This window comes from Ranitomeya imitator, chromosome 9 (genome assembly GCF_032444005.1).
Source record: "Ranitomeya imitator isolate aRanImi1 chromosome 9, aRanImi1.pri, whole genome shotgun sequence".
In the NCBI taxonomy this organism is placed as follows: domain Eukaryota; kingdom Metazoa; phylum Chordata; class Amphibia; order Anura; family Dendrobatidae; genus Ranitomeya; species Ranitomeya imitator.
Genome location: NC_091290.1, coordinates 29,723,617 through 29,748,665, shown reverse-complemented (window position 1 = coordinate 29,748,665; position 25,049 = coordinate 29,723,617). Strand labels below are relative to the sequence as shown.

The window sequence follows — 25,049 nt, the reverse complement described above, 5'->3', positions numbered from 1 at the left end:
TCACCTGGTCAAAAGTGAGCAGTTTTTACTCTTACTTCCCACTTCTCCCTGAGTACTTTTTTTTGTGCTTTTTTTCTAATCTGCCATAAAGTTCCAGAGATATGGTCCATTTTATTCAGTGCTATTTTTATATGGTCTTTATCAAAAAGGGTGTAGCAGAGAGGCAGGCACAGTAGGACAACTTGCTGCCACCTTGGAATGACTTGGAAAAGTTGAGATCCAAAACTTCAGAACCTCAGTTTTCAAAAATAAGAGTCTTCAATCTCCTGATCTAGGCCCTCAGTACTCCCCTCTGTTGGTTCCTATCTTTTTGGTGTCTAGATTCAGTCGCAACGTTGCTTCATTTTTAATGTTATCTGCTCAAGTTGAGAAGCAGTCGTCACGAGACAAGGTGAAGTTTCACCACTTCAACCGTGTTGTGTAGCATCAAGAACAACATGTCATTTCATCCAAATCTAGACAACATAATAAAAGGATCCATCAAAACTTTAAAGATGTTAGCAAGAGAATACAGAAGCGAGATTGCAGGAACTTGAATAGTTATTTATACGAGCAGCCACTTACCAAACACTGTCCCGATTGTTAGTTGAAATCCTTTTTCCAGTGATGTCGTAGTATTCATCAATAGTAAGGTTCCCGTCCGAGTCATGAGCAGATTCAAAGTTAGTTACTACTCTTGCCGGGATTCCCAAACATCGAAGCACTGAGGGTACATGAAAATGTAATATTTGTAGTTTAGTAACTTGGATTATTCATCAAATCCACTTTTGTCTTTCTGCTGAACATCGTATGTATTATACCACGAACTGAAATAATATTAGTAAGAATGTTTCTAAGCCTCGGAAGATACTTTACATCTCAAAAAGCTCCTATTGTTAAAATCAAGATTTTAGGAGAAAGTTTAGTCGTCATTTCCAAAAGGTTTTTGACATGTCGTAGAGACTTCTGAAAAGCTTTGTTGAAGGTCCAGGTGCTGAACCCTAAAACAAAGGAGTAGAAGCGCTCAACCTAGGATTTTCTCCTGATGCTGAAGGCAGGCTCAAGAGGAAGTCAAGGATCTTGGATGAGCACTTCTGTGCATTCACTTTAGCCATTGGTGGTCTCAGAACCCAAATCCTATGGAAAAAAAATGTTCATGTACTTATGACATGTCAAACGTTTTTGTAAAAAATGATAGTTCCACTTTAAAATATCTTTAGAAGACTTTTTTTGTTGCGGATCCGCAGCAAAATCCGCAACGTGTGCACATAGCCTTAATGTCACTCGGTTAAGAGAAATGCAGAATTATTTGCATACGCGTGCTATCCCTGGTTTTCACGGATAGCACTTGTACCTACAAGAGTGTTAGGGCTGGTCACCCATCTAATTTTTCGTGAAATCGCAGAGACATGTCCTATGTTGATTAGTGTTTTGTTCAAAATCAGCAAAGCAAGTTTACAGGGCCGTGAAAAAAATTGGACCGCACTCGGATGCCAGGCGGGGAAACTTGTTTTTCATTCATTTACGAAAAACGCTGAAGAAATTTGGCCCAAACTTGGACTGAAATCAATGACGGAACGCTGTCAGTTTTCTCATGTGTGAATGAGCCCTTGTAATGCTAGTGGGTGTGGACCCACTGTGCCATGGACAAGTTTTAACTTGGAGGGACTTAACTACCAGGTATTCGCTAGAGCCTCTGATGGTGAGGATAGGCTTTGACACGGATAGTCACTAGGTACCATTCCAGGGCAGTCCATGGGTCAGCAGCAGCTGACCGGACAGTTAGAGGCAAAGGTGCGAGATACGTAGATAGATGGTCCGAGGTCAGGGCAGGCAGTAGAGGTAATCAGTAAATGTAGCTGAGGTCAGGAGCAGGGAGGTCACACAGGATGGGTAAACTAGCCGGGTTGTTAACAAAAACAAGAATAAAATGGAATGCATAAATGGGTGCTATCAGGATAGGAACCAACTTATGGATGAGGATTGGTAGGAGGAGCTGCCAGATAAAGTTATTGCTAGCACAGAATAGGACGGGGAAGCTAATCTTTGCAGGACACAGCAGGGCTAAATTCCTGCAGAGACCGCCTCTTAAGGCTAAATGAATACCATGTGCAGAAGCAGACTCAGCAGGGAGACCTGACGCTGGAGACACCACACTGTGAGTAGGGTGACAACCCCTAGGATGATAATTAATTTAATTAATTAAAAATAACATTTTAATGTCAGGTGAGCACAAATCATCACAATGATGCTTTTGTTAACCAGTTACTACTACCGATAATGGTCTTATTGGACTATCGTCATGTATTGTTTACAGCATAACTATTTACTATGTGTCTATTGAGTTTGTGTTTTGTGACCCCCTGTGAACTTCTGCTGACACTTAGTGTTTGCTTCTGTTCCTTTTACTCAGTTTCCTGTTTTCTCATCATGACTTTAGTGCAACCTTCCCCATCACAACCAAAGTTTTAATTTCATCATCAGCTGATTCATATCACTGGTGGGTGAAAATCATGCTTCAGCCTTCTCATCACGATTATTTTTAATTCTGATTCATTATGCTATTTAAAGGGAATCTGTCACCAGGTTTTTGCCACCTCATCTGACAGCAGCATAATGTAGGCAAACCGACCCTGATTCCGACGATGTATTGTGAAGGAGAGAATGGTTAATGTAATCAATTATTAACCTTAAATAAGCTAGCTCAGATGTGGTGTGGCAAGATGGCGTCTGCCTCCTGGAAGGAATCCTTGGAATGTGAGGTAGATACACTGAAGAGTCGACCATATATGGAGCAGACCTAACATGGACCAATCACAGACTGACATGATGGTTGTCCAGGAGATGTGCGACGCCCATTTCTTGCCTGCTATATGATCTTTTGTTTGTACTAATAAAATCAGTTGTGTGCCAGATTTTGCTGAGAGAGGAGCATATATCTAACTTCTGTGTGTCCGATGTAATTCCTCAATGCATGCACCTGGCTCATATTTATTAAGTCAGGGACAGGCAATCACTGAGATCTCACTTTAGGAGATCACCCCCACAGTATCACTTAGTTTTCTGGGTGCAGCAGTTGTGACATAACCAGAGTTTTTAGATGTAGCAGAGCTCAGAAAACTGATCCCGCCCACACCACAGCTGTTTGTATGCATTGTCTATTGACTGTGAGCTGCTTATCAGAGGATGGGGTGTGGTCAGACCAGGGCTCACGTGAGCTGTAGTCCAGGCAGTGATAATCTCATGGTGATAAAACATTCATTGTATGGAAACAACAGCCCACAACCTAATAAGTGACACATCTCTGAAATCTCTATTTCAGCCGCTATCTCCTGATGTCCTCAGAGTAGATAGCAAAAAGTTGCAGACAGATTCCGTTTAAGGAATGCAAGTAGCCGTTTCAGAGTGAAAGACGACAGGAACTCTAGTGCCACCTACTAAAATTCCCAGGAAAGCATCATATGGCCTATAAGTCTCCCTACACCAAGTTGGCACTACAACATATGTTACCCCTTAATGTAAGGTACAATAAGAAAATTAAAAAAAATCATTCGTAGGATTTATCATTCCCAATTCACCAGTTTTCTTCAAAAAAAAAAAAGGTAATTTACGGCGCACTTCATATTGGGCAAAAATGTGCCACTTTTTCTAACAGTATACAGAGGTTAGCAGAAGGGGATGAGGTCATTAGCCAAAAATGGTGTAAATCATAGTGCAAAAATAATTTTATTTTTTGCCTCTCTGAATGCCATAGATGTGTATCTTAACCCATTCACACCATGGCCATTTTCGTTTTAGTTTTTTCCTCCCCTTCTTTTAAAATCCATAACTTTTGATATTTCCGTCAATATGGCCATGTGAGGGCTTATTTCTTGCGGGACGAGTTGTTCTTTTGAATGACGCCATTGATTTTACCATATAATGCACTGGAAAATAGGAAAAAAAATTCCAAGTGTAGTGAAATTGCAAAAAAAAGTGCAATCCCACAGTTGTTTTTTTAAGTTTTTCATTTGCCATGCTCACTATATGATAAAACTGACTTGGCAATATGATTCCACGGGTCAGTACAGGTACGCAGATACCAAACATATACTTTATTTTTTATTTAAGTGCTGAAATAAAATTCCAAAAGTTGTATGAAAAACACAGTGAATGTAGTGATACTAAAGATGTGCGTTTAGAAAGGGGGTGTTTTGAACTTTTGCGTTTTTATTATTCTTTTCATATTTTTATAAACTTTTCTTTTTGCACTTTTTACTGTATTGAACGGTTCCCATGAGAGACTTGAAGCTACTTCAGCACTGCTATGTATTGCAGAAATCACGATTTCCTATGAACGCCGGCCACAAGCCGGCGTTCACAGAAGTGTCATAATGACAGCAACACCGCCAGTTGTCATAACAACCCATCTGCACCCCTTGTTTATGAGACAGGGGCGCCGATCGGCAGGATTTGTCATGCGCTTCCCACCATTGCATGTTAAATCCTGCTGTCAGAGATTGACAGCTGGATTTATCTAGTTAACAGCTGCTGGTGGAGTTCCGATCCACCTGTGGCTGTTAAAGGCACATGATGGCTGATTAAATCAGCAATCATGTGCGGGGAACGATCTGGTTTAAGCCACATCAAAGTCAGGGACACGATATATGACGAAAATATACATCCTATGTCATGAATGGGTCAATAAAATAGGAAGTTATTGCATCACTGGGCATTATTAGGACTGCATATTAAATTCTGATCTTAACCCCTTCATGACGCTCTATTATGCCATGTAAAAAGTACGGGTGTATACGGCGGGCCCTATACAGACCCAATGACAAACATGTGGACCGTCCTGGCAGTGGGGGCCTGCTGAGTCACCATAATACTGGTATTCCTGTGATGCCCCGCCACTGACTGGGTTTTATAGGAGACTGATTAGTGCCATATACTTTCATATTACAGTATAAAGAGCAAGTGATCAAATAACTGGATGTTCAAGTCCCCTATAGGGACTGAAAAACATAATAGAAATGGAAAAAAAAATGTAAAAATAAAAAAAAAATAGAAATATGAATCAACAACCCTCCTCCCTTTTTACATTTAAAAATAAATAATTTTGCAAAGGTCCAATTTATCAAAATATTAAAGGGCTATTCCCATCTCCAAGATCCTATCCCAATATATAATAAGTGTAATAGTAATAATATTAGCAAATACCTCCAATTAGAAATGTAGTATAGTTCTTCTGATTCGCTATCTCACTTATTCCATGTGCAGGGCATTGCAGTAGCGTAGGTATCCATGGTTACGACCACTCATATAGTGACAGTTGGAACTATGGATACCTAAGCTACAGCAATTCCCTGCACGTTAGGTAAGTAACATAGTTAATCAGAAGAACTATACTACATTTCTAATTGGAGTTAATTGCTAATATTATTATTACACCTACTACATATTGGGATAGGATCTTGTAGATGAGAATTTAAGTTATTTCACCAGTACAAACAATAAACAATGCTGGAATTGTTTGGGTTATTTTTCACCATTTCATCCCATTTGGATTTTTTTTTTTGCAGATTTTAGTAAATAATATGGCAAAAGTGAATAACTAAACAAATAAAATCCTCGTATGGCTGTGATGATGGAAAGATATAAAAAAAAAAATAGTGCAAAAATTGAAATTTGTCTTTAGCAAGAAGGGGGTTAATAAATTCCCCCATAAAATCTTTTCATTATCCGTCACGGGGAACGATCTTTGCATTTTCATCGACAATTTGTTTTTCGCTTCCTTCTACTCTGTTTCCTCTTTTCCAGCGATGACTTTAGTGTAACCTTCCTCATCTTTACCAAAAGTTGCTAAAAAGCTTTTTATTCATCATTTTGCTGAGTCAAAACCACCGGAGGGTAAAAATAGGCGAAATCCCTTTTACCACTTTTTTTTCTACTTTTGTTTCAGAATGCCACTATTAAAGGGGATGAGTCCTAAAAATGAACTATTGCTTCATTCAGGTGACTGATAAATGTATTAAAAAAATAACATATATACAGTATATATAATATATATATATATATATATATATATATTATAATATCTTTATATTGTATATATTTATATATATTTCATATTAATTTTTATATATAAATTTAAAAAATAATTCTTATAATTTTCACACCGGTCCTAGTATTAGGACTTCTTCACATGGACATTAGCAGCTATTGACCGACTCTGACCCTACTTGTTTGTATAGAAGTATAAACTGAGCATGCTCTAATCTGGTGCAAAGGTCATTGCAAAGGAGGAGGTGAGCTGTGACATCAACTATTACGAATAGTCAATCTACTCCATTTAGGGATATAGAAAATGGAGAAAAAGAAATATATAAAAAATATATCTAACATTTAAGATAAAAGGTTACATTCATATGTTTCTTGTATTTTTACCTGTGCATAAGACGGCTGCAAATACCCAACACTGGCCGTATTTCACTGGCTGGAAACCAGATGAGTACCAGCGACGTAAGATGGTGCAGCTCCCATTCCACTTTGTAGGACTTGTCCCATCTTCATAGTTGTCACCCCATCTGCCAAGCATTACGCCATTGTCATCATTGCAGTTGATCTGCAGGATAGAATTATATGTTAATGAATATTCCAATTTATATTGTCAGGATTACAATATTACTACCAGAATTTTGTATTGATTTACCTTCGGAAAATAATCTACTATTTAAATCTGTTTTTTACGTAAAATGTGTATTTTTTATTTTTAATAATTTTTTTTTTATTTTTCATATCATGAGCTATAATAGGAGGAGGAGGTGAGCTGTGACATCACCTATTGTGAATGGTGGATCCTTTGTTATCTACTGTATATAGAAGTGTTATCAGTCATTGTACAGGAGGAGGAGGTGAGCTGTGACATCACCTATTGTGAATGGTGGATCCTGTGTTATCTACTGTATATAGAGCTGCTATCAGTCATTGTACAGGAGAAGGAGGAGGTGAGCTGTGATATCACCTATTGTGAATGGTGGATCCTGTGTTATCTACTGTATATAGAGGTGTTATCAGTCATTATACAGGAGGAGGAGGTGAGCTGTGACGTCACCTATTGTGAATGGTGGATCCTGTGTTATCTACTGTATATAGAGGTGTTATCAGTCATTATACAGGAGGAGGAGGTGAGCTGTGACGTCACCTATTGTGAATGGTGGATCCTGTGTTATCTACTGTATATAGAGGTGTTATCAGTCATTGTACAGGAGGAGGAGGTGAGCTGTGACGTCACCTATTGTGAATGGTGGATCCTGTGTTATCTACTGTATATAGAGGTGTTATCAGTCATTATACAGGAGGAGGAGGTGAGCTGTGACGTCACCTATTGTGAATGGTGGATCCTGTGTTATCTACTGTATATAGAGGTGTTATCAGTCATTGTACAGGAGGAGGAGGTGAGCTGTGACAATAGACTAGCCAGTGAAAAATGGTGAATTTTGACGAAATAAGTCAATGTAAACAGTCATTTCTAGATTATTCATTCCTTTTAAATGATAAGATTTTCCCCCAAAGTCTATTTTATCTAAATTCAATGCAAATAACATGTACTGTACATGAAATTAAAAATTCATAAAGACAACTACAATGTTTTCCTAGCCTAATAAATTCCACATAAATTGCCACTTTAAATGGAGGTTTGTTCCTATATTCCAATTCTATTGGCGCTGGTCAAAACATTTGGCCTCTCGTATCAATTGTGTATATTCTATCTGACAGATTTTTATAAAAATTACACGAATGGTAAACTGAATGCATTCATATCATTCTCTAGGTATACAGTAAGTTATTATTTCCATAGTAATTATTACCTACCATTGCGCTAAGCACTCTGCTGATATATACTGGATCATTCCTCATGGTATAGTCCTTCAGTGCATTTTTATGGCTTTCCAAACTTTCATCTAGTAATGCCAAGCAAATGTCTATGATGTCTTCATCAAACTTGACATTTTTTGGTGATAGGAGATAGAATAAAATATTTTTTTTAGTAACTACTGGTCTGTAAAGGTTCCACTTCAATACATTGCTGTTGACTAGATAGCACTAAAATTGCAAAAAAATAAATTATATATTTGCGTGTAACAATTTATAGTTATGTAGTAGGAAACCAGGTGGTAAAGTCCTTGATGACGGGTATGTATCACCAAAGTGGCTAGCCTAAGTCATTTAAGTCCCAGCGATGAGGATCCAGCACCAGTAGGTTGCTGAGAAGTTTTTAATGAGAGTGTATTTTTGGGTCCGGGCTTTAGGAACAACTAGAAGAGCGTGGGTGGGAATGGTTTCTCCCATATCTCCAGTCCAGGCTTTCCAGGTACTTTGAGATAACTGAGCAGACTCAGAGCTGTCTCTATGTGTAGGAGGGAAAAAAGACCTTCTTGTGATAGTCTATACCAGTGGGAGTGGACTTCTAAACGGGTGATCCCATACCTGCCAAGTGAACTGTTTTGTTTATTTTGTCACGCCTTTGTGCCAAGAAAAGTCTGGTTTTTACTTGTGAGGTGTGATCATTTATGGAGTTCTAATAAACCGCTCACTGTTTGGCCTTTGACGGTGCGGTGGTGGACACCTGGGAACATCATAGACGCTAGGGCCAACAATACCTTTTTCATCTAATTTGTTAGCCAGAAGGAAAGGAATCCCTCTATCACTCCATAAGCCCCCCCCCCCTGCAATGTAATGACGGGGTGTCGAAACCACTTGCATCATTTAGAGCCCTTTAGTGTTGGATCAGGTGCAGACGACATCTATCTCCACTTCCGAGAAAAGCGGTCTGACTATGCTAATCACACTCTGATCAGATTTTGATCAGAGTGCGTTCCAATTGGAGAAAAGAAAAGAACAAAAAAAAGTTCTTCACTTTCTCTATATTATCAGCTCGTAAAAATTGGACCACACTCTGATGTCATCCAAGGGCGGTCTGAATTTTTTCCAGGGACCCATAGAGTTAAATGGGCGAATGCAATTTCATTCTCTGAGTCAAATCGAGCATGCTGCAATTTTTGTTTTTTTTACAGGTCAGACCTCCTCTGATCAATGGTGCAATGGGTAGAGTTAGCATCATGGTTGTATGTACCTGTCCAAAGTTCCAGGAATAGTTAGAGATATAGTCTGCATTGCCAACAAAGATACAACCATTCTCATTCATAACATACTCTTCCCTCTCTTCTTGATCTTGCAGGAAAACCGCATCATCTACAATAAATAATTAGGAGAATTACAGTGTATAGAGATTATTTCAAATGAATTTCATTCTGTAGCTTGATCTTTCCTATAGTTTGTCAGTAGTAGATAAGTTTACCAGGGCCTTAAATGCATCTATTAACTTAATGGGTGTCTATCGGAACAAAATTGGCTGTTCAAACCAAGCACAGGTGCTCAACGTACCCTTGGCGTGGACAAACAGTTCAGCGCATTCCCACTTACTTGTTTTCTCTAAATCTTCACCCTCCTCTGATTCCTCTGAAGTCAGAGTGGTCCATGAAGAAAAAGGAGGGTGGAGACAGATCGAAAAGGTGCAGTGATGAGGCTTTGCCAAATTAAGGGTGTGCTGAGTTCTTGTTCTTGGTTTGAACAGTTATTTTATGCTGACAGACTCTCTTTACAGGGCTTTTATGGGACTTTAAACTGATCACTAGTGAAGAGCAACGGTGGTATTTGAGCATGCTTGGATGCTAACAGAGTGTCTTCGGCGTGCTAAAAAAGATTGTTCAAGTCCCCGCACCTGCATCTCTCGTGGCTGTTCGACAACCGCAACACATGCAGGGATTGCCAAAAAACAGGAAACCCCTCAGTCATGAGACAGGAAGTCAAACAGCCATGAGACATGCAGTCTTGGGGACTTGAACATATTTTTTGAGCACACCAAAGTCACTGGCATCCGAGCACGTTTGGTCATCACTACTGATTACTTCTTCTTAGGTGGGACAGCTTCTTACATTGGGAAGTGGCAACTAATGGCGCGATAAGGTCTCTCATACATCGTCTACATAACTTCCTCATTGAGCAATTCATGTTCAGAAAATAAATATCAGACAAGCTCTCTTTTGACTAAGAGATCTTTCTACTGACTCCTCCATAAACATGCACACATGTTTATTTCAATGGATGGAGGCAATAAACCAGTTTTGTAGGACCAAAGGATCGGCATTTAATTGATAAGGTGTTTTTTTTTTCTATTTAGACACTTAGTTTAGGGACTTATAAACAATACCTGGACACCAAGCATTAAAAAGTATTATGAATTCTCCAAGTCTAAAGTTTCTGGTCTGTTGAACATTAGATATTTGCAAATTTAAGGTGTGAAGTCCAATGATGGCGTCAGCTGGAGGGAAGATCTTTATTTCTAAGGAAGCTTTGTCTTCACGAAGAACTGATGCATTCCAGTCATTCTTAATTTTACTGCTTGATAAGCTGAAGACTTTATTCTTCCCATATTGTTGGAGCTTTGGGGTTCCTAAAAGAAAAGAAAATTAATATTACAAAAATCTAAAAAATATTATTTTTTCCCAAAACTACTTTGGGTACATGTTTGCTTCCCCCCAACAGATTATTGATTTTTATTTCCAAAGAAAATATTTAATATCTCATCACCAAAGTGGATCTTACTTAGGGAAACTAAGTTTTTGTAGGGTAACTGTTTCCCACATCTGTTGTCCTAACATTTTCCAAATTATTAACTTCAACTCTTTCCATTACCCCTATAGTGTTATATGATGTACATGCTTTTGAGGCACTGAAGCAGCTAGAGATGACTAACTAGCCTGCCTAGACAACTAACTAGTCTACTAACTAGCCTAACTTGTATAGGATAATTGACTGGAATAAAGACTAGGCAAGCATCTAGGGCGGCATTGGTCAATGGGAGACAATGTATGAAATAAATTTAAAAAATCTGCCTTTAAACATTTGTTACAGTCAAAGGCACCAGGTGTTGTAGTGGCTAATAATGCTGCAGGTACTGGGTCCAGTCAGCTATTCCTTAAAACTGGTCTTTTCATCACCAGTAATGGATCTATGCTGTTTCACAGATGAGCACACAAATAATTGCTAGAGCAATTGGATTTGTCTTGAGACTATTGGATTTGTCTTGACTATTCGTGCGGATGATCCCTTTTGCTCTTGATGCTCTCTGACCTGAGGTACCTGACCTCGGGCTTGGCCTCTGACAATCCGTTTGTCTTATACCCTTATCTTGATGTACCCTCCAGGAAGTTGACTTTGGACTGTTACTTGACCACGCCTTTGTCTAGCCCCTCTCTACTATGAGCCATCCTGGTATGTAACCTCGGACCTCCTGACTACCGTGTTTCACAGCTTGTCTGTGAGTAGAGACTCAGCGTCACAAATAGAAATCAAAATGAGCATATATTGTATAGTAAATAAATAACTAAATAGTAATAGTGCATGTAAGCAGCATAGGGTACTTGGTTAACACTATTTTGTTCAAAAAACATAGTAGAGACAGGATACCCGGCTGGGTAGACCTTGTCACACTGGGACAGCTTTTACATTTTTTGATCAAAATAGTGTTAACCAAGTCCCGTATGTTATGTACATGTACTATTACTATTTAGTTATGTATTTACTATATAATATTTGCTCATTTTGATTTCCTTTTCAATTTTTTTCTTGGGTTTTGACTGTGAAATGGCAACAGTGTGAACATGCTTTTACGTATTGCATGTATACCAACTTATACTCTGGCTCATTTTTTTTGTTTTGTTATATTAAACGGATAAGCAATATCAGTGCAATTATCTTGGAAGAATAGATTAAACTAAATGTAATCATGTGAGAATGTCCTGGACAGGGCTATTTGGTTATTTGGAGTTCATTGGTGTCACTGGTCTAGTGTTGTGACTTTAAGGTGAAGAATAATCCAAATCTGAGTCCTACCAACCACACACAATTGTTATATCAAACAAAACCTGACGTGAATGTTACCCAGGTGTAACTTGCCAAAGGTTGCATTACGTTCATGGTCTTCATAATTTCCAGGGGTTCACTAACTTACCTGGTTCAATTACAAAGGTTATACTTTCTCTCTTCAGTCCCGAAACTCCATTGATTGACTTCTGCAAACAGATTTTGAAGTCTTGTCCGCGTCTGACTATTAGACGTTTTACGGTGATTTCATCTGTCTGGTGATTTCTATTATTGGCTTCGATACACAAGTCAAAATGTTGGCGATCTGTAAACAGGAATTTGAAAGAATATTTGGAAATATTTTAAATATTAAATATTTTCATAGAATTATTGAATTTGGGGTTAGAGGAAATGATCAAACATCTCGTTTCCAGTAGATAAGGGAATTTTGAATTTTTTTGGGGGGGTGTTTTGCTTTCATGCAAATCAAATTACTGGTATGTGGAGGCCAGCCGGCTGCCATTTTCTTGGATTGCAGAGAGTTGAGAAAAGGGTTACAAATTTTTAAAAGTGTTCTCTCACCTCTCTGCCCCTCTGTTTCACCCAAACAGTCTTCCTCTGACCACCTCCAGCTCCAGTTACTTCTCATCTTTCTTTATCCTGCTCCGACACTTTCTGCATTAAATATTCTTTGGGGGAAGCACGTTTTGATTTCATGATGTCACAACAACATCATGACGTACGTCGCCCTAAACCTAATCGGTGCAGGAAGTGCCAATCCATACTATAGAAAGACCAGAAGAGACTGGTGTGAGCCAGCTGAGGACGGGCAGAAAGCTACGGTGGCAAGAAAGGTTAGCAATGAATTAAATATACTGTTTTCTGGGGGTTTGTTTTTTATTTTGCTCTTGATTCTTCGTGCTCTGGGATTTTTATGAAATCGAATTTTCTGACCAAGTTCAAAAGAATTGCCAATTCTTCAGATCTACTCATCAGTAGTGTTGAGCATTCCGATACTGCAAGTATCGGGTATCGGCCGATACTTGCTGTATCGGAATTCCGATACCGAGTTTCGATATTTTTGTGATATCGGAAATCGGTGTGTGCAGTGCGTATGGTTCCAAGGGTCTGGAGGAGAGGAAACTCTCCTTCAGGCCCTGGAATCCATATTAATGTAAAAAAATAAAGAATAAAAATAATAAATATGGATATACTCACCCCTCCGAAGAACCCTGGCTGTCACCGCTGCAAGCATCCGCCTCCGTTACTGAGAATGTAGTGAGTGAAGGACCTTCGATGACGTCGCGGTCAGGTGAGCGGTCAGGTGAGCGGTCAGGTGACCGCGACATCATCGAAGGTCCTTCACTCTCTGCAATTCTCAGGAACGGAGATGGAGGCTTGCAGCGGTGACAGCCAGGGTTCTTCGGAGGGGTGAGTATAGCCATATTTTTTATTTTTATTCTTTATTTTTTACATTAATATGGATCCCAGGGCCTGAAGGAGAGTTTCCTCTCCTTCAGACCATGGGAACCATCGAGGATACATTCCGATATTTGTGTCCCATTGACTTGTATTGGTATCGGGTATCGGTATCGGCGAGATCCGATATTTTGCCGGTATCGGCCGATACCATCAGATACCGATACTTTCAAACATCGGAAGGTATCGCTCAACACTACTCATCAGTATAGTCTACGCCGTTGGTTGAACTTGATGGTCTTACGTTTTGTTTCACTTATACTACGTGATTATGTACTTGCCACAAGTTTTCTTTAAGAGGTAGAATAAGTTGGTGGTTTGTGCACTTCATGTAGACATCTGGTCATGTCACCATGTTTTGACTATAGGGAAAAAAGATATGAACGAAACATCCAAAACTCATGCATTGATCTATTGCAGCATAAGTAAGGTTCGCAGCGAACCTCTTAGTAGATCCCTAACCTTAAAAGTGCAGCAACTAGCTCTGAAATAATACAGCTCCAGCAGGGGAAGCAATACAGACGGTCCGCAGGGCCCATGCTGAGGCAAAGCCCCATCTTCCCAGGTCACAGCAACAAACATTTTTTATTAGCTGCAATAGGTAAATGCATAAGTTTGGGATGTGGAGTCCATGTCTTTTTTATCTACAGTTATAGCAGTCATGTCACCATGTTTCTGTTCCACTCTTCACCTTTCTGTCCTGAAGCTCCTTCTGCATCCAACTTGACAACTGGTGACAATTCTGGAGACCTATCTGCAGAAATGTCCATAACTCCTTGCGGGGGTTAGGGATGGAAACCACGGGAATCCTAAGGCTGAATTCAGACATCCGTATATCACTGTATGAGTGTGAAACAAGATTTCAGGACCGATTGTGCGTGTTTCTTGACCCAAACTCAACAGCCTCAAAAGACCCATGATCGGTCAAAAAACCTTGCTCAATACTTGGATCACCTTTCATCTGAATTCAGCCTTAGCCCCAGAACAAGTTGCAGCCACCTACATCCACTATCAAGAGGACAAGAAAAGTAACAGATTGTTTTTCCACAACTTTAGTCATGGCCAAGTTATTATACCTGTTAAACCTGCACGTATGGTCAATAAAGTGGAAAAGAGCCTAGTGCTTAATTGTTAATCAACAACAAAAAAGAAAAATGTATGGAATGTAACCAAGCATCTTTTAATTCTTGCTTAGCAGATTTCCGTTCAAGAGTAGATGCAAATCTATGACTAAGTATGTTGTGATTATAGTCATACATTAGAATACTATAGAGCAGCATTACACTTTGCACATATAATACCGTATTTGTCTTATGGTTACTTATTAACACAAATAAAGAAAATTGTATCATACGGTTATGACATGTCAACCACACACGGACACACTTATAAATCCACTACTGTACCTTTCTGCGTGTATTCCATTGTCTTCTTCCTATACAATTGGCAGCTTTCAGCTTTACGTGTAGGAGACGGGATCACTGACGGTGAATGACAGCAGAGCTGAACCCTTTTATACTCGTGTTATCATCTCTGTGAACTCTTGGGTGTAACCTTTTGCCAACTTTGTCAGACTCATCACTAAATTCCATGTAACTGATTTGCTAATTCAGATCTTACTTTCTACATCAGAACTTCTCTATAAATTACAGTGAAAAGCAAAGTCAAATTCAAGTTACATAATAAGAAGAAATTAATCATCATTAATAGTGATGAGAGAACATGCTTGGATAAGGTGTTATCTGAACATCCTCGTGTGCTAACTGAGTGTCTTCGGCATGCTCGAAAAATATGTTTGAGTCCTCACGACTGCTGTCTCGTGGCTGTTCGACAGAAGCAGCACACGTAAGGATTGCCTAACAAACAGGTAAAGCCCGGCACATGACTGTCAAACAGCCATGAGACATGCAGCCGTGGGGGCTCGAACATATTTTTCGAGCATGCCGAAGACACTCGGTTAGCACACGGGCACCTTATATGAGCACGCTGGCTCATCACTAATTATTAACCATTGCAACGTACATCCTATACCCAAGTGTCTAGAGATGATGAAATCAAACCATAGAGTATCTTCTTAAAATCAAATTTCCCTATATTTGCAGGTCCAAACTAATCCGAAAAGACTACGATTTTGATTTGCGAGGAACTAAACTTAATAATATACTTTCATTAACCCCTTAACTTATTTTTACTGGACTGCCCCTTCATCACTTATCTATAATAGGTGATAATTTCCACATTCTGCATATCAGGACACCCACTGACCAGAAAGTTGTTTTTAATCTGATGGGGAACTTTTATCCCTGTTGTAAAATGGAGTAACAGACCGTATGCCCGACGGCTTCTCCATTCATTCTACATAGGTCTGCCAGAAAAAAGTAAAGTACTGAACGTTGCAGCCCCATTGGGAATAAATGGAGCAACAGTCGATATTTTCAAGTGTTGTGCATACTGTGGATAACCAACAACCACGTAACTATGCTTCAAATGGAACACTATAGTCATTCATATAGAATTGAAAGACAACATGTGAAAATTCATTAAATGAATGTTTGATACACCATGAATGTAGAGGTGAGAGCAGTAGCAGTGCTCTATGATAGTGAAACTTTCTCAACTCCACTGGGAGCTATCAATAGTGCTGTACCTATCTGAACACTTCCGTATATGTGGCAAGTGCCACTTACCCACACTACTAACTAGGTGTGAGGTTTCCTACTAGTAGAGGTCAGACAAATGCAGATGGACAACATGGCAGAAGTAAGGAGAGTTGTGGTTCCCAGTAAAGAAAGTGTTAGGTGCCGAGTTTCCACCGCTGCACACCACAGGGGGAATCTCGAGCCACCTCTGCTGCAGTTTCCCATTCTTCTTCAGCCGCAGTGGAGCCTGCTCAGCGGAGACATCGGTCCCAGCATCTGGCTCAGTCAGATACTGTGTGCTTGGTTACTGCTGATCTTCCAGGCTCAGCCATTGTAACCAGCATTGTTCAGCGGTGAGCAGTCGCTCCTGGGACTAAGTCCTGCTTTTCCTCCACTGAGCACGCCCAGGGGATGACCTCTCATTGGAGGTCGGGGGGTCACATGCTCAAGTCCTGAAGCAGTTTCTATTGGACCACTAGGAAGGTCCTGGAGAGCTTTCTCTATAAAAGTTGCACTAGTATCAACTTATGTTCTTGTGTATGAGCTTAGCTACTTTGTGGACTGTGTCAGCATGTGCTTAGGGTCAGCTGTATAGCCATTAAAATTCCAGCACCTCCGGAGAGGAGTTTGTGTGTGTGAATTTAGGGCTGGCATTTAGCCTCTAGAATTCCGCCACCTCCGGAGAGGAGTTGTTTGTGTGCTGTTGATGACTGTATGACCATTGTATGCTACCTACTCTGTTAGTCAGCTGTGATCCTCTGTGAGGTTAACAGAGCACAGCATTACCTTTAATCCCGGCAACTCTGTGAAGCAACAGAGTTCGCTCCTATACAGACTGGGTGACAGAGCCCGCGTCTATTCAGGCGTAGTACCGCCATATAGTGCCGCCATTTACTAGCAGCAGGTTCCACTCCTGCACAGTGGACCCTGGACTGCGAGCGCACCTATACTATCTCCATATTTACTCAGTGCGTTCCGCCAGCCCTAACAGTATACTAGCGCCAGGGTCTGGCTATTAATGGTGAAAGATCAGCGTGTAAAACGGTACATCCAGCAGCTGGAGGGCAGGTTTGTGGCTCTTGAACGCACAACCTTGGCTGTCGATGTCACCGCAATCACTGTTCAGGCTGCTAGCGTGGCTGCTGCCAGTTTGTCCACTGCCACCCCTGCTCCAACTTTATCCCATCTCCCATTACCAGACAAGTTTGTTAGTGACAGTAAGCTGTGTCGGGGATTCATGAGTCAGTGTGCTATACATCTAGAGCTCCTGGCTGCATGTTTTCCAACGGAACTGGCTAAACTGGGATGTATTTTATCCCTTCTGTCAAGCAGGGTGTTGGAGTGGGCAACGCCGCTGTGGGAGCGCGATGATCGTGTGGTGCAGAGTGCTCCTCGCTTCTTGGACTCTCTGAATCAGGTCTTTATGGGACCTCGTGTCACCCATGATACGGTGCTCCAACTGCTGGCATTGACACAGGGCTCGTCCATGGTCAGTCAATTCGCCGTCCACTTCCGGACTTTGGCATCTGAACTGGAGTGGCTGGATAAAGTCCTTTTCCCAGTGTATTGGAAGGGACTTGCTGACCAAGTGAAGGACGCCTTGGCTACCAGGGAGATTCCTGCCACACTGGAGGAGCTTATAACTATTTCCACCAGCATCGACCTTCGTTTTAACGAACGAAGCTTGGAGCGAACCCAGTGTAGGCAGAGGTTTCGGTTGGCTCCTACCTTCGCCACACCTCTGGAATCTCCTGTTCAGGCGTCTGAGTCCCATGAGGCCATGGAGGTATCTCGAGCAAGACCTAAGTCTCGGGCCGCTCGAATATCCGTGGTCTGTAATGTCTGCCAGCAGATAGGACATTATGCCAAGAAATGTCCCCATTGGTTGGGAGGAGGTTTACTAGACACAGCGGCGTTTTCCTACAAACTGTCCTTAAGGGGACAATCACCTTTGGCCCTTCCACTCTTACATTTGAGCTTTGTGTGGATTCTGGGGCGCAGGGGAATTTTATGTCCTCAGCCTTCGCCCAACGCCACTCAATACCCTTGGTGATGCTCGCCAAGCCGATGACTGTACGAGTGGTGAATGGGTCAACACTGCCCTAACAAATAACACACCAGACCATCCCATTTACATTATCTATGTCTCCATCCCATCAGGAGATTATTTCCCTCCTTGCCATCCCCGAGGGAATAGACAAGATCCTGCTATGGATACCTTGGTGATGTTATCACTACCCTCATATAGAGTGGTCCTCAGGGAGAATTTTGGGATGGAGTGAATCTTGTGAGGACAGATGTCTGAGGGAGCGCGTTCAGGTGGCTACTACTGAAGTACCCGCAGATCTTATGTCTCTCCCCAAGCACTACTGGCCCTATGCGGATGTATTCTCCAAGAGGGCTGCGGAGACCCTTCCACCCCACCGCCACTATGACTGTCCTATTGACCTCTTGCCTGGTGCAGAGCCTCCCCGGGGTCAAGTCTATCCCCAGTCTCTCCCGGAGATGGAGGCGATGTCCCAATACATCCAGGAGAATCTGGCAAGAGGATTCATTGAGAAGTCAGTGTCACCTGCAGGGGCAGGATTCTTTTTCGTGCAGAAGAACGGGGAATTACATCCATTCATTGATTATAGGGGTCTTAACGCCATCACCATTAAGAATAAATACCCTCTGCCTCTGATATCAGAGCTATTCGACAGGTTGCGGGGAGAGAGGGTATTTACTAAACTAGATCTGCGGGGTGCTTACAACCTGATTCACATCCGTGATGGGGCGAATGGAAGACAGCATTTAACACCAGGGATGGGCACTATGAATACCTGGTGATGCCCTTCGGGCTCTGTAATGCCCCTGCCATTTTCCAAGATTTTGTGAATTATGTCTTCTGGGATATGCTCTCCACCTCGGTCGTAGTCTATCTGGATGATATCCTCATCTACTCTCCAGATATAGACTCCCACCGGAGAGATGTTTGCAAAGTCTTCGACCTCCTACGGGTAAACTCCTTCTACGTCAAGTTGGAGAAGTGTGTGTTTGAGCAGGAGTCCTTGCCTTTCCTTGGCTATATCATCTCCGCCCAGGGACTGGCTATGGATCCTGCCAAGCTACAGGCTGTGATGGACTGGCAGGAACCCCATTCTCTCAAAGCGGTGCAGCGCTTTATGGGGTTCATTAATTATTATCGCCAGTTCATTCCCCACTTCTCAACTTTGGTAGCTCCCTTGGTTGACCTCACCAAAAAGGGAGCAAATCCCAAATTGTGGTCGGAGGAGGTTTCCAGAGCCTTTCTCTCAATTAAAGATGAATAAAACTTGGCACTCAATGTGAGAAGAAAAAGCTTCTTAATTTATTGATGCATCCAGACAAACAAAACTGCAGTTTTGTTTGTCTGGATGCATCAATAAATTAAGAAGCTTTTTCTTCTCACATTGAGTGCCAAGTTTTATTCATCTTTATTCTACGGGGTGGACACCCTACTTGAGCACCACCAACCCCTACATCGATCGAGTGCCGTGTTTTCTAATTGTTTCTCTCAATTAAGTCACACTACGCTGGCGCTCCCATTTTACATTGCCCCGATGTTGATCAACCTTTTATTATGGAGGTGGATACCTCTACCGTCAGTGCTGGAGCAGTTCTCTTCCAGAAGGATGCTCAAGGTCGGAAGCATCCTTGCTTCTTCTTCTCCAAGACCTTCACACCAGCGGAGAGGAATTATTCCATCGGGGACAGGGAGTTGCTAGCCATGAAGTTGGCTTTCTCGGAGTGGAGACACCTCCTGGAGGGGGCTCGCTTTCCCTTCCAAGTTTTCACCGACCACAGGAATTCTGTCTATATTCTGACTACCCAGCGGCTAAATTCTCGCCAGGCCAGATGATCCCTGTTCTTCTCCCAGTTCCATTTCACCCTCCATTTTCTCTCCGGGGAAAAGAACATTTGTGCCGATGCTCTCTTGCGCTCCGTAGTGTCATCAGCTGAGAGTCTGAGGACCGTGGCTCCGGTTTCGCTAGAGTCTGTGCCCCCGGGCAAGACTTTTGTGCCATCGAATTTGCAATCTTAGGTTCTCTCTTGGGCTCACTCGTCTAGGGTGATTGGACACTTTGGGACCAAAAGGACATCTGAGCTTCTGGTGAGGACGTACTGGTGGCCGCATATGGCCCATGATGTTGGAGACTATATTCTGGCATGCGTCTCCTGTGCCAAGAATAAGTCTCCTCGACAACGGCCAGCTGGGTTACTTTACCCCCTGACGGTGGCAGACAGACCCTGGGAGATGGTCAGGATGGACTTTTTGGTGGGCTTCCCCAAGTCCTGTGGCTGCACCATCATTTGGGTAATCACCGACCATTTTTCTAAAATGGTGCACTTGGTGCCTCTTCTATGACTACCTTCTGCACGGGCCTTGGCAGCGTTGTTTATTAAACACATTTTCCGCCTACACGTTCTGCCTGACAAAATTGTCAGTAATCGGGGTCCCCAGTTTGCATCTCGGTTCTGGAGTGAGCTCTGTCGTCTCCTCAGCATCGAGCTGAATCTCTCTTCAGCATACCATCCCGAGACGAATGGGTTGGTAGTAAGGGTCATCCAGACCTTGGTCACATATCTGCGACATTTTGTTTCTGCCAGGCAGGATGACTGGGCATCCTTGCTACCGTGGGTGGAGTTTGCGCTAAACATCGCCATAGCCGGCTCCACTTGACAGACCCCATTCCTCCTTAACTATGGCCAGCATCCACGGTTTCCTGTGCCTATGCCCGTTTCTTCTGCCGATTCCAGGGTGGCAGACTGAGGCACGTGACATTTGGGACTGCACTCAGGATGCCATCTGGGCTTCCAAGGAGAGAATGAGGTCCTCCGCTAATGCACATTGGCGCCCTGCTCCGACCTTTGCTCCTGGCAACTTAGTGTGGCTCTCTGCCTGCAACATCAGGCTGCGAGTTGAGTCCACTAAGTTTGCACCTCGCTACTTGGGTCCCTTCAAGGTCCTAGAACAGGTTAACTCTGTGGTCTTCCATCTGGCCCTTCCTCCATGCCTAGGTATCACGGACACCTTTCATGTGTCTCTTCTTAAGCCCGTTCACATGTCCCGGTTTTCTGAGTCATCTGCCGGGACATCGGGTTCATCTACGGATGATTTTGAGGTGAACGGTATCTTGGGGTGTAAGGTGGTACGTGGCAAAAGATGTTATTTGGTGGATTGGAAGGACTATGGCCCAGAGGACAGGTCCTGGGAGCCTGCTGAACATATTCAGGCTCCGCAACTCATTGCTGCCTTCGAGCATAGCGAGGCCCAAGGAGGGGGGCCCTAGGAGGGGGATAATGTTAGATGTCGATTTTACACTGCTGCACGGGGAATCTCGAGCCACCTCCACTGCGGTCTCCCATTCTTCTTCAGCTGCAGTGGAGCCTGCTCGGCGCAGATGTCGGTCCCAGTGTCTGGCTCAGTCAGATGCTGTGCGCTTGGTTACTGCTGATCTTCCAGGCTCAGATATTGTAACCAGCATTGTTCAGCAGCAAGCAGACGCTCCTGGGACTAAGTCCTGCTTTTCCTCCACTGATGCCAACCGAAATTCCGAAAACATATCAACAAAATCTGGGGAAGAGTACTAGTGTATACGGTAATGACCCAGATAATAAATATAATCGCTCCGAAAAATGAATACAAAAAAAGGAGGAGAACCGAGAGCATATAGTGATGGTATAAATAAGACAATCTTTATTAGTACAAAAAAATTAAAACTATGGACATCAGTAATGGTCACAATGTATACCACAATAAAGCATCGAAAGGGGGGAAAAACCATTAAACACCTCACATCTCACCACCCTAATATAAAATATAAAATGATCATGGTACAGCAATAAGCGGTAAGCAACATATAGTGAAGAAAAAATACAAGGGGGAGAGAGGTCGCAACAGCAACAGGGCCTAGCGGAAGATAAAGGGCAAGTGCACACTGACAACTAGGGTGACCCCTGTAACAGCGGCGGCATCCAACCCCAATAGGACAATGCCGTGCGCAGGACGCAGCCAGGAGTAAAAAACAGGTGCACACTGGCAACCAAAACAACCCCTGTGATAACGGTGAGGCTAAAGCTATATATAGCGTACCGTGTGGTAAAGAGTAATGGCATGAGATGAAAAACGTAACAGCTATACCGGTACCTAGCACAGGAAGTGGAGCCAGTGCGCCCTAATGACTGGGATGACCCCTGCAACAGAAAAAACATCTAAGTAGTATGCTTACCAATGTGGATGGGGGAGAGAGGAGAAAAGGTCCCGCCGGTGAGAACGCCCCAAAACAGGGTCTCCATATTTATTAGTGCGTTCCGCCAGCCCTAACAGAAAGTCTGTCCGATCTAAACTCTGACTTTCTCTGCAGTGCACCATAGTTCTTCTTCCTTCTTCTAGGCTGTCCATCTGCATTTTTCTGACTTTTACCAGAAGGAAACATCATGGCTAGTGACTGAGCAGTGTGGGAGAGTAACACTTGTCACATATACTGCTCAGATAGGCACAGTGTTACTGATAGCTTGCAGTGGGGGTGAGTAGCATTTGCCACATATAGTCTTTAGATAGGCACAGTGTTAGTGATAGCTTGCAGTGGAGGTGAGTAGCACTTGTCACATATAATGCTCAGATGGGCACAACGTTACTGATAGCTTGCAGTGGGGGTGAGTAGCACTCGCCACATATAGTGCTTAGATGGGCACAGCGCTACTGATAGCTTGCAGTGGAGGTGAGTAGCACTTGCCACATACAGTGCTTAGATGGGCACAGTGATACTGATAGCTTGCAGTGGGGGTGAGAAAGATTCAGTATTATAGAACACTACTACTGCTCTCACTTCTACTGGAAGGAAAAGCATTTTAGTTCCAGGTCCATGCTGTTCTCTGCCTCTTTTGTCACCAGGAACTCAATGCATTAACTATTAACCGACACATTGCAGCTCTTACTTCTTATTAACTGCACCTCACCTCAGCACTTCTATCGGCGGAATTTTATTGGGAATTATCTGACTTGGGCAGTTTTCACAATAGCTAGTCACAAACTCCCATAAATGATGCTGTGACCCTATTTATTAGTGCACAATATGTCACATATCTGTTGCACTTATATTTCAACACCACAAATTGCACTGCAGTAAGAAACATGTACTTATACTTAACACAGCAGAAAATACACAGCACAAGATAGCACAAAGCTCAGCAAAACATATGCCTAAAGATGGCCTTCTATATAAACAATACAACTTAGGCAACAAGATGTTATCCCCACTACAAAAGAGTGAATTGTAACCCATAACAAAAATATGCTCATAAACTTAGTAGGGTTTTTGTGGCATAAGCCCTTAATTCTTATAAAAGTACCTAATGAAATAAATGATGACTATGATAAAAGACGGTGTCTGAACACACAATGCATCATACCTTACAACTCTTGGGGTTGCGGAACCAGTTACAATGCCAATGCTGATCCCTGCTTTATACAGAAATGGCCATGATGGGTATGTGGGCTTCAGAACTGGACCATATAGCAAAGAAAATGGATGGCCAAGCTGATTCTCTTAGATGGTGCATTGTTGGGAATCTTTTGATCCTGACAGTTGTGTAGATACTAGTTTGACATGCACCACATAGATAACTACAACCCTTGACATTGAGTGCATTTTTTAATGACAATGACCTACTTCTGCCTTATAATGGTCATGTAAAACTGCAAAAAGTCTTCAGGAATGGTTTGAGGAACACGACAGAGTTCAATGTGTTGACTTAGCTATAAAAAGTCAATAATCTGAGGGCTGTGTTGTAAAAACAAGTCCTATCCATGGAGGTCCTTTCTAAAGAATTCACTGCTAATGTCTTGGGTGCCAGATGCCACAGAACACCTTTGAAAGTCATGTAAGGTCTAATCCTCAGAGCTGTTTTTGGCAGAACAAGGATGATCTGGACAGTAATAGACAAATGGATATCATGTTTCTATGTGTTTTGGCTGTAGAGTCAGGTGAGAAGGGCTGGTAACACATTAGAAACTAAGACTTCCTAATAAGAATATTGAATGATGGGGGATCTATTTAAGGTTTCACTAAATTTCATAGGAAATAACATGTACGGGCGTGTAATGGGACATTTATGTGGCAAGTCGTGGTTTTTCCTCATAACAAATTCTTTGTATTATAGCAAAGAACAAGCTTACAAGCAAGAACAAGGTTCTGTCACTTCTACAGAAAAGATATATTAATATAAAGATACAGGGGTTAACTTACGAAAGCTCACGTCTTCTGCCGCGGATGTCTCTCTGTATCTGGAAATGTGCAGTTAGGAATTTACAAACCGTGTAAATGTGCGATCTCAAAGTTCAACGGCATTGTGAAAATGCAGAAGGGAAAGTATTTGCCTGTCTATTATCTATCTATCTATCTATCCCATATGTTACGGAACTGCAACACAGAACAAGGATAGAAGGGGGAAAACTGACCCTGCACTGAGACTAGGCTGAAACCCTACGATGGAGTGGGCGACCTATTCCTTTTGAATAGACCCACCGACGATCCTAGGTTAATCTCAAGCGAAGACCTATAGATAGGGGGAAGGAGGTCCCTGAAAGATATATGGACTGGGTATAAAAAACAGGTCACCTCCTAATAGAAAACACAGAGAAGGCTGCAGAAACAAACTGAAAACAGAAACTAAGAATAGCAGAACCAGAGGTACCAGAACTGCATAAAATCCAACACAGAAAGCCAGGAAAGCACCTAGCCAGAACTCCAGGGGATTAACACTGTTGTCCAGCAAAGAATGGGAGGTGTTATGTAGGCAATCCAGTAACACAGTGTGCAGTAATCAGAGAACATACAGTGATCTGACAATAACCCAAAAACAATAGAACGAGCTCTGAGACGTGGAATCTCTGTAGACCGCAATACCTGAACCTATCCTAAACACAACTAAAGGCAGCTGTGGATTGCGCCTGACACTACCTATGCAACTCGGCACAGCCTGAGGAACTGACTAGTCTGAAGATAGAAATACAAGCCT

The 25,049-nt window shown here is 42.2% G+C and overlaps 1 protein-coding gene across 2 annotated transcripts in view; it reads right to left on the bottom strand.

The window, feature by feature from the left end:
- LOC138648697 (protein-glutamine gamma-glutamyltransferase Z-like) overlaps window positions 1-24,811 on the bottom strand; it is a 39,370-nt gene extending 14,559 nt beyond the window's left edge. Inside the window, exons 1-8 of one of the 2 annotated variants that reach the window (XM_069738502.1) lie at window positions 24,278-24,811; window positions 14,775-15,007; window positions 12,038-12,214; window positions 10,235-10,477; window positions 9,098-9,216; window positions 7,837-7,965; window positions 6,409-6,586; window positions 565-703 (exon numbers count right to left, since the gene is read on the bottom strand). In XM_069738502.1, coding sequence (XP_069594603.1) covers window positions 565-703; window positions 6,409-6,586; window positions 7,837-7,965; window positions 9,098-9,216; window positions 10,235-10,477; window positions 12,038-12,214; window positions 14,775-14,793 — 1,004 coding nt within the window. In that variant the 5' untranslated portion in view covers window positions 14,794-15,007; window positions 24,278-24,811. Of the gene's footprint in view, window positions 1-564; window positions 704-6,408; window positions 6,587-7,836; window positions 7,966-9,097; window positions 9,217-10,234; window positions 10,478-12,037; window positions 12,215-12,471; window positions 12,635-14,774; window positions 15,008-24,277 lie in introns of those variants that run through there. The other variant, XM_069738501.1, reaches the window with a different exon arrangement.
- Window positions 24,812-25,049: the final 238 nt, after the last annotated feature.